Source organism: Aulonocara sp. 'chitande type north' Nkhata Bay, linkage group LG20 (genome assembly GCF_057382095.1).
Source record: "Aulonocara sp. 'chitande type north' Nkhata Bay isolate Kocher_YH1m ecotype deep benthic linkage group LG20, A_spYH_male_GT1.1, whole genome shotgun sequence".
Classification (NCBI taxonomy): domain Eukaryota; kingdom Metazoa; phylum Chordata; class Actinopteri; order Cichliformes; family Cichlidae; genus Aulonocara; species Aulonocara sp. 'chitande type north' Nkhata Bay.
In genome coordinates this window covers 36,471,812-36,491,535 of record NC_141363.1, presented here as the reverse complement: position 1 = coordinate 36,491,535, position 19,724 = coordinate 36,471,812, and the positions used below count along the sequence as shown (strand labels likewise).

The 19,724-nt window shown below is 39.3% G+C and overlaps 1 protein-coding gene across 2 annotated transcripts; it reads left to right on the top strand.

Annotated features, from left to right (window-relative positions):
* rap1aa (RAP1A, member of RAS oncogene family a) lies at positions 1-19,037 on the top strand. Of its 2 annotated transcripts, none has more exons than XM_086278966.1 (9): positions 1-109; positions 2,990-3,119; positions 5,409-5,496; positions 7,811-7,879; positions 8,002-8,058; positions 8,142-8,282; positions 11,307-11,450; positions 15,336-15,454; positions 18,298-19,037. In XM_086278966.1, exons 3-8 carry the CDS (start codon positions 5,440-5,442, stop codon positions 15,423-15,425), a joined length of 558 nt encoding a protein of 185 aa, XP_086135092.1. In that variant the 5' UTR covers positions 1-109; positions 2,990-3,119; positions 5,409-5,439; the 3' UTR covers positions 15,426-15,454; positions 18,298-19,037. The 2 variants fall into 2 exon arrangements, with proteins under 2 accessions (XP_086135092.1, XP_086135093.1); XM_086278967.1 differs by lacking the exon at positions 1-109 and adding an exon at positions 131-155.
* Positions 19,038-19,724: the final 687 nt, after the last annotated feature.

Here is a 19,724-nt window from a genome sequence, read left to right as displayed (position 1 = left end):
GTGATTGGCTGATCCTGGTCCAATCAAAACACGACGGTCTCTCTGCCCCCCCTCCCCCTACCCTTCCGTACATCCACAGCTTCAGTTAGCGCACACATAGCGGAACACGGTGAGTGCCCTCTGCAGCTCTATCTCAAAGTAAAACTGCTATTTTAGTGAGTAATTGTTAGGGCCGTGTCCTCATTGTTTTGATCATTAGTCTCTAAGCATTTGTTTGTCTCTGATGAGACACCAGAGTTACTTCTAGTTCCGCCGTAATTAAATAATAGTGGTGGTAAAATAGCTTAGCTTCGAAGCTAACTTAGATTGAGGTGCTAACAAGTAACTAATGAGTTATCGGTGCAAATGTGGTTTGCGGTTCAAGTCCTTTAACATCCGATTATATTTTTAAACATTTATCCTAACATGTTTAGTGGCATGTCTGTTTGCTAACTTGTGCGTAACCAGAGTCGTTAGCATCAGATGAAACAGAAAAAGCTATTTTTAAGAGTTCACTCTTGTGCTAACGGTCTAGCTAACTTATTAGCCCCGGTGTTTGCTAAACAGTTCTTTTACCCGTAGCGCAACTTAAAATAGAGTTTGTCAAACTGGAACTAATATTAAACCGTGAACTCGATGGAATTTCTTCCGCGGAACCGACATTACTTAACGCGGCGTTTGTCCCGCACAGCTTCGCCATGTCTTTTCCGGGCTAGGACGTTAGCTAGCTTTCACCGGAATGTGCTAGCAGAATGCTAACATTTGAGTTGTCGAAGTGTGACTACTTTTGGGGCATCTTAGACTCCCAGACTTGGCATTCGGCTCACATTTGTTTCGTGTTTAACTGGTGATACTTCTCTCTGTGACTGGTTGTTTTAATACGCTTGACAGGGAAGGTCTGCTGCGCTGAGAAACTAAAAGCCACACCCTTCCTTTCGAAACTAACTACGTTACAAAAGTTATCCCGAAAACAAGTTGTCATTTAATTGTCGAATGGAAGCCTTCTGTTTTAATGTATAAAGTTTTACTTTAAAGACTTCTTCAAAAACATGTTTTATTTATTTAGGGAAGTTAACTTAAGTATTTTTTTGTGCTTTTAAGTTGAAATCCCCCCTCCCTCTGGCTCTGACACATGATACTAGTATCTCTCAGGGTTGGAAACAGGGGTCTAAAAAATATTACTCTGTGTGATTAAATAGTTCAGAACAGCATATTTTACTGTCTGTTTGTTGATCAGCAACAGGTCCTGTAAACAGTGAGTAACTTTGCGTTTGTTATGTAACATGACAGCTGAGCTTAGCTTATTTAAATAGCCATAAAGAGTCGTCCATCAAGCTCTCCATGTGACTGCACAAACGCACCACAGTAGAGTTTTACAGTGCTTCTGATCACCTTCTTTTGTGTGACTGGTGTAATGTTTGCTCGGAATGAAATGGCTTTTTTCCCTATCAGGTGTTAAGAGTTTGTAATAAATCATATTTACCGGTAAGTTATTTTTTTGCTTGTTTGTTTTAACCGTAATTGAGTGAAAGGTTTCTACTCATTTAATGTTCCCTGTGATTTATTTATTTATTTTTTTAGTTATTTTTAAAGAGCTCTAATAGGAACAATCATTTTTCAGTTCTATTAGCTGAAGTTTCTGCAGCGTAAAACAAATGAAGCAGCATTTCATTTATAATGACTGATAGATTAGCTGCCAGGTGACAGAAGAGCCCATCTACCCTCCATAATGTACAATGTGTGGCATAGAATGCACAGATGAAAGGGAATAACGCTCCAGGAGTGCATTTCTTATTGAAACTTGTGTCCACCACTGGAAAGGGGGGGGAGCTTCCTGACTGAGAGAGTTAAGTTGAAATTTTGAATTAACGTCTCGGATGTTTGAGTTTAGTGAGTTAAATTTTGACTTATGACTGTCCCGCCCCAAAAAAGTTGTTTTGTAGTAGCAGAACAGCTGGCCGGTAGAATTTGGCCTGTTTGAGTTTCCATAACTTCTTGGTTTCAACATGTCAAATCTTTGCAGGTTGATATACAAGCTATGATATACGCTGAATGATTTAGCCAACTGTAATTGGCTCCAGACCTGTTGGAAGTATCCTCCTCCTTTTTTCTCTCATTTGATGATGATTATGGTCCATCAGTATAGCAGCCATATGCGCACATTAACTTCAAAGCATGTGGAAGTCCAGGCGTGAGCTTGTGCTGCGCCCATCCACACTTAGAAACTGTGACAGATTGAATTAGTTAATCTCGGAGTAATGAAATTATTTATATAATGCATCAATGAGGAAACTGGATAAAAATTGCCTTGAGTGGGTAGCTATTGCCAGTCACCTAGAATAGAATAGCTCTTTATTGTCATTGCACTTGTACAACGAAATTGTGGGTGCTCCACACTAACTGTGTCAAATTAAAATGTAAATAGGAATAACAGGAGGAATAAATAGCAAACAGGAGAAATATACAAAAATAAGAGAAAGACAAATTGGAGAACAAGTTGTAAAGTGCAACTTGTTCATTGTCAGTGCCTGAAATCATTGTCCCTCAGCACAAACTTAACAGATGCGCTGCTTCAGTGCTTAATGGGAGGAGATTCCTCACATTGGTGGGTTGTATCTTTGCTGGTGTAATAGGTTATTATTGCGTATCGGCATTTGTTAAAAGTCAAGCTAGCTGCCTGTTAGTAACTCTTATATAGGACTTTACAACAAGGTTGCGCGAGAGCATTTTACGAGTTGATGCCTGTGCTGGCAGTTCTCAAGCTGAATTTCTTTCACTGCAAGAAACACTAAGCAATACAACCATAATTCAGCACCACTCTTTCCATTAGTGTCATTTTTGACAACGTTTGGTTAGTTTTCTTCTATATCTGTAGTTGGCATTCAAGAAAATTTGTTTGAAAGAAAACAAAAGTTGCTCCGAAAGTTGATGTGCAGTTATGTCAAATTGTAATTGTCATTCCTGCTGGATGATAATTGTTCAATTTAGAACTTTTTTCCTGTCTGAACAGTTTGGCGTGGCCTTGCTGGCACCTGAGCGACCCTTGGACCCTTCCTGTTGACATCCCTGTACCTGAGGATCTGCCAGCCCCTCCTCCCCAGATGTAGAGGGAGTTGTAATCTTCAGCAGCCGTGTACACAGTGAGTTGAGCAGTTTTGTTTGTTGTGTTTTATTCACAGAATGAAAATATGTCCATGTCCTAGTGTCTACTGAAGTCTGAACATGGTATATCATCTTGTAAGTAGTTAGCTTCTTCTTGCTCAGTTTTGGAAATTCTCTTTCATTTATGCCTGGACACTAACCTTTTTTACAACATCTGGGAAAACAGCCACACTGAGCATTTTATTGAAGAATAATTTAGACCTTTTTAACTCTCAGTGCCTCGCTGTGTGTTTGCCTTTGGACCTGGAAATGGCTAATGTGTCATTTTTAAAAATGGATTTTAAGGGTCTTTGTTCATTTGTAAATGGAGTTGAATATTTAGTTGTCAGTGCTGCTAGCATTCACAGGCACGTACTCTCATTACCAAAGCCAGCAAAAATTAATGAGTGGGATTAGCGAAGGTGGCCACAGCTCGCATGCTCGATAGGGCCACTGTTTGAATCCAGGCTCATATCTAATCACCGGAAGGCTTAGTTTTCTTATCTGATACCAAGGCTTTGAAGCAAGTTTTGCGACACCTACATAAATTTACATTTTAAACACGGTTTCATTTTCCGCAGCCTTCATTTTTATGCATCAACCAATGCATCAGGCACACGCTGGCGTCTCAACGTGCACACCTACCCTCCTCGCCACAATAATGATTTCAGTGCAGTGGTCATGCTCGCTCTGATCTCCGTTTTCTGTTTGGCGTACTCGAGTAGATGAGGGTCATTACAATGGCGCTTTGTAGAGGGCCTCGTGTGCCTGCCTCACACTGTGGGTTTCTGGTGATGCTTCATACGTCGTCATTAGAATTGCAAATGCTGTTCGAGTGTGACAGAGTGGTTTTTGTATTGTTTGGCTCAACATTTGACAAAGGTCCCACAGACCTAGCATAATTAGTAGATTCAAAGAGGCTCTCAAATGAGATTTTAGCCTGCATCACCCCCTCTTTGACATTTATACATCAAATGAACATTACATTTGCATTTCAGAATAACATTTAAAATACGCCTCTTTTTTAATACTACTTTGAAACTTTGTCATTGTTGTTACTGGTTGTTATTTCTGCACTTTCAAGTTAAAATGAAAATTCTTCAATCAGTCAACACTGAAAGCACACAGGAAGTTAGTCAGATCTACTGAAGTTTCCTCTTAAATAATCAAACAGGCAGTAGATGAAAACCCACAGCATTGACGAGTGTGATGATAAAATGAGAGGCAGTAATTTAACTTGGTATAATCTCACTTTACATTCAGTGAGGGGTTTCTGGAGAATAACGGGCAGATTTCAGTTAAAATGCCTGTCTTCATCCTAAACATTTTCATTCCTTTGACATCTCCTGTCTCCTCTGCCAATATTTTCTAGGTCACGCTTACAGAAATGTGTCAGGCTGATGGAGTTTAATGACGGGTCATTCTCTGTGGCCTTTCTCCTCTGTATTATAATGAGATGAAGTTATTTGTGGCTTACCTGCTGACTGCAGTGTCACTGTCAGAATCTGCCTCACAGTGTGCTTCAGATTAAAGTTTACATGTTTGTATTGCAGATGTAGTTCTTTCTTGAGTTTTACCTCCAGGAAAAATACTGGTTTGAATTCCTGGAGAGAGTAAGCCCATCTTTTTTCAAACCTTTTTCTAATTCTTTTTTTATGTAAAGAGGTGACGCCCGTATCATCATGAAGTCTCTTGATAGTGGGTGGGAAGTCGAGCAAAATTTTTTGGCAGACGAATGATTAGGTTTCAATCCTCTGTGGTCAACAGTGACTTCTCATTGTTGTGGATACTGACGGGGGTGTTCACACTGACATCAGTGTCTAGTCAGTAGATTCACTATTCAAAATGCATCAGTGCTTATCCTAAGAGCTTATTGCCCTCCAGGCACACTAAAAATGAAGACTCCAGTCAATCTCAGTTGTCAGGACTTCTTTTGCTTGTATGTCAGGCAGAGGCACTGCTGATAGCACATTTTGGCATCTGTTGTTTCATCAGACACTTTTCATGACAGCAGGTTCTGGTTTAGATCCAATGCTCTGCCACAGTAGGTTGTTTGGCTCCCAGCACCAGTGTTAGGGTCATTACTTATTACTTGTAGTCTTTTAAAAACCTTACCCGTTTGGCTGTCATTTAATTATTTAAAGGCTTCTTTCAGGGGAGATGAGAACATAAAGAAAACTAGTGCCAGAAAATGTTTTGCTTATTCAGAATAATCTCACACAGTTCAGTGAAAGTAACACATTGATTGTCTGTCTGATATTTAGCATCTGTCTTCTGTATTTTCACAGATTCTTGCGCTGTCCAGTGAAGTTGCCCACCATGCGCGAGTACAAGCTTGTGGTGCTGGGGTCGGGAGGCGTGGGAAAGTCTGCACTGGTGAGCGATGGCTGCTACTAAAGCTTGAAAGCCGAGGGTATTTTTTTTAATGAGTTTATACAAGACTGTAAATGAATCCAATCCTAATTTTAATCACAGTTTTAGCGTCCATTAATCAATAATCGCTAAAATATTTATTATGTGCTCAGTTTCCCTTTCAGCACATCCTTTTCCTTTACTTTTGACACTGAGTAATGGGTCCATTATATTCGTCACATTGGTCATGTTGAGTGCAAATAGTGATGTCGCCACAGCTCCACGAGTAATTGCTGCAATACTCTGGGAGTGTACAATCGTACACATCATTTGCCACGGGACCCATGTTTGATTAGAAAAATTGAGAGACAGCCAAAATGACACCAAAGCGTGGCTCGATTCAGTGGCAGTGACATCACTTTTTGGTGTTCAAGGGCAAGAACGACAAGTGTAAAATGGGCCCCTTAAAGTCCTAAATTACTTCCCATTAGACAGAGGAAGGTTCATATTTATTTATACAGTTTATTATAGTTGGGTTGTATAGTAGTTATAAAGCATAGAGCTGAGTTATAATTAAGGTTAAAGGGCATTCGTTCTTCTTTTACAGACTTTAAAAATCCACTATATTTTCAAACTCTAGTACTGCTAAATAATTATGATTTTGCTGTTAATTAAAACAAACAAAGAAAAAATGTGTGTGTGTATATATAATATTACAACACACACAGTTGTAAAGTTTTTATTTCCACATAGCTGAAATTAATGTTTTCTTTTCTCAGTGAGGTTTACAGAGCTGTTGAGCTATTTATCTCAATAACAAGAGGTGTTTTTCATATTTTATAATTATGAGGATACTTTACATATTTAACTACCCCTTAAATTCACCAGCAACAGAACTTATAAAGAAAGCAAGCATGCATATATCCTTAAATGCAAAACTAATTCCTTGAACGGGTCTTACTGTTTTTTTCCTCAGTGTTTTATCATAGACTGTTACAGGAGCGGATGATCGCTTTAAGCATATCCAAAGTTTCAAGTAGTGAGGTGTGTGTGCGTAGACGTAATCCCTGTGATCCAAAAGCTCTTTTTCCTCCCACTCTTGAATCCGTAAGAATGAAAGCACAGAAGTTTCAGCCACCTGCTGTTCTGACTTTCCGTCTTACGAGGGGCAGCCAATAACTGTAAAGCCAGAGGAGCTAAAATGACAAGGCTCTGCGCACCGAGGCAGAGGAAATATAAATAAGAATTGCTTTGAACTGGAAGTCCTGTAAAGCTTTTTTGTAGAGTCCAAGGATTAAGCGCAACCGGTCACCTGTAAAAACTCAAAATCATCCTGAGATAAAATCCTGTAAAGCAGAAAAAAACCCTGAACATTAAGAGCTTTATAAGGTAGGATTTACTGTACATCTGTTGTTAGATTGAAAGTCTGACATGGGAACAGCAGTCGGTCTGTTACATCACTTAGCAGAAATCTTTAAACAGTTTTTAAACAGATTTTAAAGCAGGATTTAATTTACTCAGACATGCCAGATGACCAGAAATAACAGGGAAATGCGAAGATATCTCAGTAAGGTAACAGACCAGTGGTGTGTCATTCACACAGGCTTATTTCAAGCCACAAGAGACCCTGAAAATGTATGTTATACCTTTATGAAAATGGTTATAAAAGGAGTTATTAATTGAAAGCAGGGAGTTAATTTTACGTTTGGTGCTCCCTAAAACTGCTTTCGGTAGCGATCAAACGTCCATCTGTGCAAGAAAATCTCTCACCTCTTAACAAATTGGCATCCTGCTTTCAATGAAAATATCTACATAGGACTGTAGATCAATTCAAACTTTAAGAATATAAAAAACGTGAGCTACAATTATGTCTTATTATTTAAGGACTTGAAGTTGGATTAAATGTTTTTGTCAGATTGTCTTTGTAATAAGCTTGTTATGGCCACATCCATAAAACATTAAGGCTCAGCTGTGGCTAAGCATACAAAGAGAGTGCCACGCCCGAGATTTATTAGACTAAGTTCTTTTATTTAAACAAGAAATGAAATAAAGGCCTGAAGTACTGGCTAAAAGAGGGGGAGGATCTTGTACCATCATCCCTAAAGTAATAAAAATAAAGTAAACCCTGACAAATTAAAGCAAGGATCTTGGAATGCTGAAGACTGGCTTGTTCTGGGCCAGCTTCCTTTAAACAAGAGCAGAAGAATTCATCAACACTCCACCCAACACACCTAGAAAATAAGGGAGGGGGTGAGAAGAAGGAAAAAAAGAGGAGTGTAGTAGTTTCGGATTGGTAATGATGTCCTGTGTTATTTCCCTTTTCTTTTCTTCATTACAGACAGTCCAATTTGTGCAAGGCATTTTTGTGGAGAAGTATGACCCCACAATAGAAGACTCCTACAGAAAGGTATGACCTAACCTGCACACACATTCGTTGCTTCGCATGACTTTGTAAACATTTTCAAATAAAACAAGTCTTGTAAAAATGCACCTTTTTTTTGTTGTTGTTGTTGTTTTTTTTTTTAACAGCAAGTCGAGGTCGATGGGCAGCAATGTATGCTTGAAATCCTGGACACAGCTGGAACTGTAAGTCAAACATGAGCAGGATGCAGGGGTGTTTCGAGGAAATTGTGGACCGGCTGCTGATGCCGTCTGTTATCGTTCTTTAGGAACAGTTCACGGCCATGAGGGACCTGTACATGAAGAATGGCCAGGGCTTTGCTTTGGTATACTCCATTACAGCGCAGTCAACATTTAACGACCTGCAGGACCTCCGGGAGCAGATCCTGCGAGTAAAGGACACAGAGGATGTGAGTTTAACACACTTTCACACTTGTTTTGATTATAAAGCACTCTCATGTAAGAGGTCCCCATTAAAAATGTTTGTCCTCATTGTTCAATGAAAATTGCAAAACAAAACCTCCTAATTTTTTTCTTTAATTATTTGATACATCACAAGCAAAAAGGTTTTTAACTTTAAGGGTTCATAACTTTCTAGAACCCAAGCATCTCTTCTTTCCAATAAGTTTTTTTTTATAGAAGGCCAAGAAAAGCAACAAACCTTTAATGTCTACTTCAGCAATGACACGAATGATTAATTAACAGAAAAAGAAAGGGATCTACCAATTAATTGGCCAAACTTGCTTATAGCTGACAAGGCAAAAAAATAATTACTGATAAACGTAAATACTGTCCAAACAAATATTGAGCATGAATTTTTGGAGTTCATTAGTCAAATCATGCTTCAAATGTTGCTGAATGTTGATTAGCTTTATGCTGCATATAACATGGCAGATATACAAACTGTGGTTTGCAGAGTTTGGTCGGCCAGAGCTACGTTCTCTTCTATGCTGGCGTCCACATACCGATGCAGAATGTGATTACACCTGTATTTTGGTTGTTTGGTTATATTCCAGTTTATTCAGAAACAGCCGACATGCAACCACTTACCTCTTTTTATGTCACAGTACTGCAGAACAGCACCGGTTACCACAACTATCAGCTGTTTACTCTAACCCTCATTTCAACCAAGAACTTTCTTACTGTGAAGTGACAGCACTAACCACTCCAACACTGTGCAGCCTAGTAGCACAGTGTTGGAAATGAGTTAATGAGTTTCACACATTTGAATTGGCTAGTAGAAACGCCATCAGTACACCTGTCCAATCAATTTGCTTAGCGTACGTTTTTTACTGCTCCCTGTGCCCGTGTGAGCTCTCTTTGGATACTCTGGTTTCCTCTTTTGTGCTTGTTAATGGTTAATTGGCATTTATATATGCAAGTGTGAATGGCTGTCACTCTGTAGTGGGGACCCAGTATATGTGCCACTGCTGACATCATTGCATAGCTGCATCCATTAATGCCCACCATTAAGGCCCGCTGTAGTATTCTCCTGAAGGATTGCCACTCAGACCGTACCTCCACATCAGTCCTGATGTAGGAGAAGGAGAAGTGAAAACTGAAAAGTCCTGTTTTTCCAAACTGTTGCGACATTTTCCTCTGTATAACATGTGAATCTCTGAGCTTCTGTACTGGTATAGCATTAAAATGGTGGTAAAAAGTGACATGATCATACACTGGTGTTTTCAACCCTTCGGCACAAGATGCCAGGTTAATAAAAAAAATCCAGCCTATGAAATGTTAACACTTTTTACTGTCAGTTGCTCGCCTGATATCTGCCCACTTACCTCTGTTCACTAATTACAGTAATTAATGCCCTCACTTTCTCTTTCTTTCCTCACACTGGCAGCAGTGTGTCTGAAGTCTACAGCAGCAAGAGTTGTAACTAGGCATACATTAAGAAGCTCTTATAGCTTTTGCAGATACAGCATGCACTATTGCAGGAGTGTGTTTGCTCTGTTAAACTCCCCCACAATAGATAGCTAAATGTCACATTCAGATGTCTTTGAAATATTCTATTGCGTAATTAAATTTAGGGATATGAATGAATACTGTAAAATGTTCAACACTAAAGTGATACGAAGTTAAAGTTTGTGTCATATACATGTATATATGTATATATTTATCAAGTTTTTTTTAAAGTGGAAAACGGAAGTTAAATACTGAGTAAACAAAAAATATAACCACTGACCATGAGCCAGACTGTTGCAGATATTACTGTTAGCCCAAAATGTCATAATGCTTTAACAAAAGTAATTGGAGCTAAATTTACTCTTGATTCCTTTTCTATTATTCGCATAAAAATGCTGCTTTGAAAACAAGCAGTAGCATCCTTTGGGGTTTGAAATAGTTTATTTGGCTTAAAATGCTGGTGCATTTCTTTGACCTACAGACAGACTCCTTTTTAAACAACTTTATCATGTTTATTTATTTATATTTATTATATTATAAATCTTTATTATGTCTGTCTTGAACAAACAAATGAGTAGCAAGCACTGGATAGATCATTGACCAGCCCTTTCTACAGACATCATTGGTGCACATCTGCAGAGAGAGCAAAAATAAATCCATATGTGTGTCTATCTAGGACATGAATACAAGTCTCACCAAAAAATAGAAACAAGTGTAAAAGATCCTTTTTTTTTTCCTTTCTTTTTTTTTAAATTTGGTTGGTTGGTTTTTTTGGAAGGAACACCTGATGTCTGTTTTCACCGACCAGAGATGATATGTTGGCAGAGTATAATAAACATCTGAATGCTGTAATTCTGAGGCTCCTCCTCAGTCTGCAGAGGGAAAACTGGCAGCGTCTCACTGTGTAATCTGCCCTTGTCACCTCTCCTTCATTAAAGTCAGCACCGTGGGAGAAGAGGGCAGAGCGCAGGGAGGCAGGAACTTTGTGACGGGGTGGAAATGTCAGAGCTGCTGTTGGTTGCGATCTGCTGCCTTCTCCTCTCTCTAAATCAAGAGAGATGGAGCATGCTGAGTGTGTGCGCTCTTTATTTATTCATAGCAGGTTGCTCAGCTGGTCTGTGTGTCTTGGTTAAGGTCTCTTTTTGCTGCAACCTTCTGCTCCTCAGTATGCACATAAGCTTTCTAACCACTGTTTAGTCTTGTGATGAAATCTTTCAAACATGAATTTGGTCAACATTTTTGAGCATTTCTAATATATTCCTATATTTGTTGTCTTGTTTTCCATAATCATTTGGAGCCACCATTGTAATTAATAATGATGATAATGATCATGTGGATAGTTTTAATTAAAATCCACCCTCTGATCAGATTCCTGAAACTTGTGATAAACATGAAGAAGAAGGCATTTTTATGTATTTGTTTCTTTCATTGCTTTTGTGTCATTTTACATCTGCAAAAAAATAAAACTAAAGTTCCTCATTATTTTGTTTTTTGAACATGTCGCATGTCTACTAATCCATCAGGTTCCCATGATCCTGGTGGGAAACAAGTGTGACCTGGAGGATGAGCGTGTGGTCGGGAAGGAGCAGGGTCAGAACCTGGCCCGTCAGTGGAACAACTGTGCCTTTTTAGAGACTTCAGCTAAATCAAAGATCAACGTTAATGAGGTAAGTGCTAATACCACACGCTGCACGTATGGTCTCTCTTCATTATGCTTCTGCACCAGTGACTGCATGCCTTCATACGCCAATTATGTCAAAATGTCACAACTGTCTGATAGGACTGTAGCGATGACCTTTGACGTTTATGAAATGTCATATCTTAAAATTCACCATGAGATTATAATACTGTAAAAAAAAAAATTCCCTACATAATTATCATGGCCAAAATAAATGATAAGTACAAAATGACAGTATAGAGGCAGGAGGTGGTTCACTGAATGAATTCATAAATAATAACATATAAACTTTCTGACAATAAATAACTGAGCAGTAGTCAGCTGCCTTCCCAGTAAGTTTCTCGTCCTGGACTTGAGCTCCACCATCTTGAACTTTTCCCTACAACATTCTATAAAGGAGTGTCCACAGGAAGTGATTTGCTTGTTACGTACCGCTTTGTTGCTGACAGTCAGTCACTGTGGACATTCAAGTCTCAGGTTGCCTAGGTAACCCTCAGATGTATGTCTTGCCTTCTCATTTGTCAGTCAAAAGTATCCTTCACTCTAATTTGTAGTTGCATCAGTTGTGTGCCTTTAAGTTAATAAAGTTGAGCTCCGTGACTGCTCACTCAGTGTCATCACTCAGTGGTTATTTCACCCTGATTTTAAGTGCTCTTTAAGTGTTTGCCACGTTGCTGCTAGTTGCTTCCTGTGTGGATGCCTCTTTATGTCTAGAGTAGCAGCACCTGTTCTCTTCTTCCTGCTTAGAACAACCCCTTTAGTTTGCAGTTTGCAGATCTTCAGCGCAGAAGGATGACAACTGACAAGTTTCAGTTTGGATTCCAAGATATGGATTTGAAGAATGTCCAGCCACTAGATGAGGGATTCAGGACAGCAGCACCCTCATCACCCTGCCATTAAGAAACAGTTAAAAAAATAAAAACAGTACTGGAGCTAGCTGGCTAACAGTGAATGAACTGTCACAAATTAAACATCTATTAAATGCCTTTTATCTATCACTCTCACAGTCAGGTGGATGAACGAGGAAATCTGGCATTTAGTATCCTGAGCCACAGCTGTCCAAAACTGGTTGACCGCCTTCAGTCATTAAATCATATTTTATCTTATATGACTTTGAAATTCAAGGCACTTTGACATTGTGTTGCTGTCACGATTACGTCGACTGTCAAAATTGTCGACAACTAATTTAATAGTCGACGCGTTGTTCCCAAAAGGCGCAGGAATAAGTAGTAGGATTTAAGAGTGTAATAACGGACTGAAACAGAAGATGGCAGCACTGCATGTACAAGGATGCCAGCTGCCATTAAACCCCGAAGAAGAAGAAGCAGTGTCCGGTATCGTAGCTGTGTCCAAATTCAGGAACCACATCCTCCTCCTGCCCGCATTTGTAGGCCGATTACGTTACAGCGACACGACGAAGACTGTCCAAATTCGAAGACTCCGACAAATGCACCCTTCATTTCCCCGGCCCTGCTCAGGTTCCAACAATGGCAGCAGCTAGTTAGTTTTAAAATTACTCTTATTATTCTTTCTGGGTCACAAAATAAACGTTTAACATATTTTCAGGCGAGAATGTAGCTGTGTAAACCTCAAATATCTGCTCAGTTTATCAAGACACCACATATTTTCAAAAGCGCTCCGACGTTTTCGGAGACGTCTGTTACCCACCAGCTCGATAGCTAGCCGGGGGCAAGGCTCGCTAGAGCCGTGAGAACACCGGACTCCCGGCAAATCGTTTTCAAACCCACCGCTGTCTTTCGCTACTCAGGTTAAACATGATATAGGAGTCACTTAGATAACTTAAAAATGTAATTGTTTGGCTTTTTTCAATTTTTTTATTTGTTCTTGAGTAAATCGGTTTGGCTGAGATTAAAGTTATAGTTTTTACACAGCTGAATAAATGTCAGGCAGACAGCTGATTATCAGAATGTGAGATGCTGGAGAATATACTCCGGTGTCCTGTTATATTTTAGATAGCAAGGAGCAGACGGCTGAGTTTATTAAACTTCACTGAAACAATCTGCAAATTTCATTAAAATTTAATAAACTATCATCTTGTCTTTATTTTTAGTTAGCACATACCTTAAACACTTAAAGCTGTAAGCTAATGATAGTTATATAAGAGCAGATGCATGCTAGTGCAATAAGCTGTAGGTTTTACGTCCAGTGGATGCATGATCTGATTAGTCGACTAATCGCAAAAATAATCGGTGACTAGTCGACTAGTGTTGTGCACAGCTCAAATTGCCTTGCCGAGTAGGTAAACATTAACATTGCCATCACCAGCAGCTTTCCTTCCTCACAGGTTAACGTCGACAGAATGTGGTGATACATCGCTCCAGTCAAGCGATTACATGCAGGTTTCTCGGGCATAGTCATAGCACTGCAGAACTGTGCTGGTTCACACGGTTGTCATCTATCTTTACTTTCTGCTTTGCTCGTTTACAACTTCCCATCATAAATAGGGAGATTGATAGGGGGTATTTTAAGCTACCCGATGTTGAACATTGATAAAATATGAATAGTTGGTTCAGCAGGCTAGTATTTCTGTTGTTCACCTGCAAAGGCAGCAAGGAAGGTTTAGTCCTTAAACGGGAAAAATAAGCAGACATTTACCAACTGAAGGTAAAAATCTTCATGCTTTTCAAGCTGTTTTATATCTGTATTACAGTAAAATAATTACATATGCGAGCCAGCTGAACAGTTGCAACTTGGTGGGGACAGATTGCATAGTCAGATGGCCACTCTTGACATCACTAGTAAAGTCTGTCTTGGAAACACTGCAATAAATGTAAATACTATTACCAAAACTTAACAACACAACATTAAAATATCCTGAAAGACTTTACAGTTCATTTTATTTAAGTATGCAAATGGGGGAATATACTCGACTACACCAGCATTATAAATGATATACTGAGACAAATTATAGAGAAGTTAAAATGGAGCACCAGACCTCAGTGACTCAGCCAGGCCAGCCAAAAAGGGTACACACACCTGACAGATGAGGCACAGGTTAGTGGAGTAGCTAGCTTTAAACAGTTAACTAAAGGAGCAAACTAACTGCAGGAAGAGTGGAAAACAAATCAGAAATTAAAATTGACAGTTCACCAGTCTTCAGTCCTTTGCTCACCAGTGCAATACCAGCATAACCTGCACCTGTCTGCGTGACTGTTTTCTGCTGTTGCAGCTGCTTCTCTCACTTCCCACAACAAACTCAGCAAGTCAGAGTAATAGTCATCCTCGTCTTACTTTAGTCAGCCATTAAGTGTGTCAGTCAGCTCAGTGGGGGGCTCAAATCTGCTGTGGGTGTAGTGGCAAGTGGTGTCTTCACATCCTAAACCCAACACTTACCTGCAGTTCTACATGAATAAAACATGAATAATATGTTTACCAGACTTATTTCTTTGGAAGCATGAGAGGGAATCTGTGTTTAAATGTCTGGTTGACTAGTTGCACTCCTCGCTGTAACAATAGAGTAAAACTGGGCTTAAAAAATGTAAATATTGAGTTTTAGTTGATCAGCTGCAGATTTATACTAACACACCTGAGAGTTTCCCATAAATGCACACAACCTTATGATATTCTTAAAAGCATTCAGTGTTAACTTAGTGACTTTGTGTTTCTAGTTATCTTTTAAAAATAGATTTCTAATTGTATGATTTTCATTTTAAAGACAGAAGCTGCTCAACCGCTAGACCAGCAAATGAAATAAGAGAAACTGTGTTTGCTGTCTACCATTTCATGCGTTTTAGTGTTGTGCGTCAACAGGAATTTGTACTGATAACATCATTCCTGAGCTGTAGCTCTCTCCGTACATCCCATAATATACTGAAGCAAAGTGCTGAAACACATCAAATCTTCTCTGTTGTAGATTTTCTATGATCTGGTGCGACAGATCAACAGAAAAACGCCGATGGAAAAGAAGAAGACAAAAAAGAAGTCAAGTTGCACACTGCTCTAAATTGCCATCCCACGATAGCTCCAGGCCAGGTGAGTGGGTGTAAAAGCAAAATTTATTCCAGACATTTGCAAGGCTCCAGCTGTGTTCTGAGCTCTGGGTTATCACAGAACATTTAGAAACCTACAGCAATAATTATTATGATGATTTTTTTTGAGGGGGAGGATTGGTGTGTTGCAAATAACAAGATCTCTGTAGGTTTAATAGTGAATGTTTCATGTGGACTTTAATTAACCAGAGGCCTCTCAAGTCCTCTTTTTATGTCTTTTGTTACACCATCCTCCATTTTAATTGGATCAAAGAGGGTTTACAGTGTGCTTATATGAATTTTGGCAAATGTGGTGGCTCCACCTGCTGCTGCAGCAGCGCAACTGTAATGAAATCTAATTATAGAGAGCACTGTTGGAGCTTCTCTGGCCTTTTTGTTCCTACAACAAATTCACAGAAATTACCAGCTGTTTTTTTCCTTAATTACACCACTGTGTTATTGTCTGATGTTTGTTTTTCAATATAAATCTTTGGTTTGCAGTCTCCTTGCTTTGATATAAAAAAATCCGCCTCTGGAGATTTGAGGTTTGATTGAGATGCTGTCAAGTCAAGTATTTATTTATTGTCATTGTCAAAGAACAATGCTGTGGACATTGTTTTGCTCTAGCTTCTTAAATGATGCCTGCTGTGTTGCAAACACTGGTCATCAAGCAAAACAAGGCATTTCCACTGTAATGAAATGGGAGCAAACTGGACTCCTGGAAGTCTCACCAGTTCTGCTACTTTCTCTCCCATCTTGCAACAGCTTCTACAGTGTGCTGATGATATTCACCAAAAGCACTCCTCCCAAACTGAACCCAAACTGTCCTTTTGGTGCAACACTTCAACGTTTCAAATGTTTTTCTTCCTCTTTAAGGTTTTTGTGCATCTTTCGCAGCACCATTGCTGTTTACCTCCTAGTTTCCTGACAGCAATCATCTTATCATAGACATACGTCACACATGCTCAAGCTGGCGCAACTCAGGCAGCTAAGGCCTCACAGACACATTGGGAATGATGTTTATTGCACAATAGGACTGTAGATTTTCTCCTTATCACACTGGAAGTGTTTCAGATAGTGACTCAAAAGTTTGAGTCTTTCTTTTCCCCTACTACTATGATTTGCTTCTGAGGCAGTTATGACTTGTCCACACTTGTACTTGCCATTCAGGAAATGTTTGTGAGTTGAGCATGCGACACTCTGAGTCAAATCAAGGCATGCTTTAGCCACTACATGCTGTTAATTCCCAGCTTCCTCACTGGGCTAAAATCCCAAAAGACAGTCTCTGAAGTGTGGCTCACAAACTCATGAACTAGGGAAATGATGTCATAATCCTCCCTGCCTGATGGATCTTTGTGAATGCAGAAAAACAGTTTATACTGTGATTGTTTTGTCTTACAAAGCAGCAAATAGGAAGCATAACGAAGTTGACATTTTTATGTTTCATGTGACATTTTTGGGAAGCTGCAACAAAAACATAAACTGGGATAAGCAGCACTCTGACATTTTGGTGCCACAGTAAATCTCTTTGTAAACTGGAAACAAAGGTTCACCAAGAGGACAGATGGTTTCTAGAGAGGTGGAGGCTGAACATTTATGAGTTGTTTCAAAGCGTCTCGCCTCAGCCGAAGAAAGTCAATATTTTGTATGGTTTCAATATAGCTGCTTCACTTCACTGATTCAGAGCAGCTGAAAAGTAAAAGTTTTCACTGCAACAAGAACATCCCTTATACGGACTGACTCCAAGTGCCAGTGACTATTGGACAGCTGAATTATGCTTTTATAGGAAAGTGATTTCATGAGTTAAATACACAAGGAGTTAGAGAATTAAGTAAAATGACAAGTACAAAAGAGGAGGGGGGGGACAGCACTACACTCAGCCAATGTCAGGTGTCAAAAAACGGGCAGAGTACCAAAGAACTGATGCTCCCAAAGTTTGAATTGCTGACATGAGTGCAGATGGGATGGCCTTCTACAGGAAACGTGCTACAGTTCAAATGAAACATGAACAGCTGCAGCAGTGAGAGCGCTTTGGTGAAAAGTCTTGCCTAATTTTCCCATCGGTTTTTGGATTCTGAAAAGGTAGAAGGGGAAAAACTGAACAGCCTATCCAGTTGGCTCCATGTGAGGTCTCTATCCTGCAACAGCCAAAAATTAAGCAAGTGAACATCTTGTGCCCTTGTGGATTCGCTGATGGTTTTCATTTTATAGTTTATATTTTAGAAAAGCAAAGGAAACACACTTATATATATGTATGTACGTGTGTGTGTGTCTATATGTAGTAGATATTTAGGTGTTTACATCCATGTTAACTGCCACAGTTGAGGTTCAGCAGAATTAAGAGGATAATGTGTTGACAAAATTAACATTCAGTTTATAAACTGCATGTTTTTACAGTTTAAAATGAAAAAGAATCCCTTGTAACAATCCTCCTAGCTGTTAGTAGTCACCACAGTGGGTCATCAGCCTCCATCCAGGGCTTGACCAATTTGGTGTGGAATTATTTTGATCTGCATATTTGATTCAGTATTTATTTCACATCAGTGCAGCCCTCCCCATTTATCCAGGACTCAAACTGGCACAAGGAATAAAGGCTTGCAGCCCACCTTGTAGCTGGGCTAGCTTCACAACTTATAAGAATTCAAGTCTTAAAAAATAACCCTGGTTGTTCATTTCCATCTTGATAATCATACAGGTTTTTCAAAGCCACAGGGGACTACTAAAGGTGGGCAAATGTCCTGCAGTGTCGAGACACAGTCTTGACTTTTTAAAATGTTTCAGGAACAAGTTGTCCACATCGTTTACATTGAATCTTCTGACTTTATTCTTTCTTTTTCTTGCTTTCAGAAACTTGTAATGATTAACTGTTTCCCAGTGGATCGTGCCAGCATTCCAAGTCCTCTCCGAAGCATTTTGAAAAAGGCTGACAGAGAAATTTCACCACTCGCAAAATGGCAGGAGACGGCACATACTCTCAAGAAACTCTTTCTTTCTGCTCTTTAATGGCAAAGATATCCACCTCTTCTTTTTTTACTGTCAGCCTGATGACAACTGTTTTGTTTTTGTCCTCTTCTCCAAGTTGTCTTTCTTTTTGGAAATATCAATATAAAAGAGGAGACCTTGGATTTATATCCATCTATGGGAACTAAAATGTTTTATTAAAAGTAACATCAGATATTTGACACATTGTGACAATGCGTTCGCAAAAGTATCCATGTGAAATGTTGGTCTTCTTGTACATTTCTGCACTAACAGTGTCAATGAAGATGCATCATTGTCCATAAATTACTCGCTCCTACTTACAAGGATGTGTATTGATGAAATAACATCTTTCCTAAGTGACTTTGTTTTATATCGAGAGCTGCAAGCCTTCCATATTTCCCATAATATATTCTACTTCCATTTTTGCATAATAAAGCTAAGGAAATTAGTATTTTATAGACTGATGGGGGAAATGGTGCGTTCTGATTTGTGTCTTGAGGCTGAAAATATATTGTACTAAACCAACTCTAATATCGCTTCTTGTGTTACCCTGTCACAGATGATTTTCCAGCTTTTATGAATGATTAAATTTTAGTACATTTTCATTAGTTTTGGTCTTGGTTTTTGTCCTTTTAGCATGTTTTTGGTGTTTAACAAAAAGATTGGGAGTGAAGTTTGGACACATCTGCGTATACTGCTGCCCTCTGGACCCAAATGAGCTGTGGAAAATTGATTATGAAATCGCTTTTTAAAATAATTGATTTGATCAAAGTCACATTATATGAACAAATATGTTTTATCCACAGCAGCATGAGTTGACAGTGCGTTTCGTTAAGTTCTGATTTTCTGGGTCACGAATAGAGCAGTGTGAAGATCGATATCTCCCAGAGAGCTAAAAGAGTAACTTGAGTGTTTCCTGTCAGCAGAAATGACGGCCTCAGACTGAGTCACCAGAGGAGGTCTGAGCTGAGAGGAAGCTGCAGAGAAAGAGGAACTCGTACAGAAAGACAGGGTATGAATTGAAGGCAGCAAAAAGCAGAATCGAGACTGATTAAGATGAGCAGACAGAACTCAGCTGCTCCACCTTGGGGTGGTGGCTTTAATAATTAAGTAACAAAAACAGTACATGACCACCATGATGCATTCACAGGCCAGTTCTTACGTACCCTTTGCAGCAGCTCGTTAACAAATATCTAATCAGCCAATCAGCAACCCAATCCACTTAGGCATGTAGACGTGAGCACATCCACATGTCTAAATGAATGCGGCATGGTTGTTGGTGCCAGATGCGC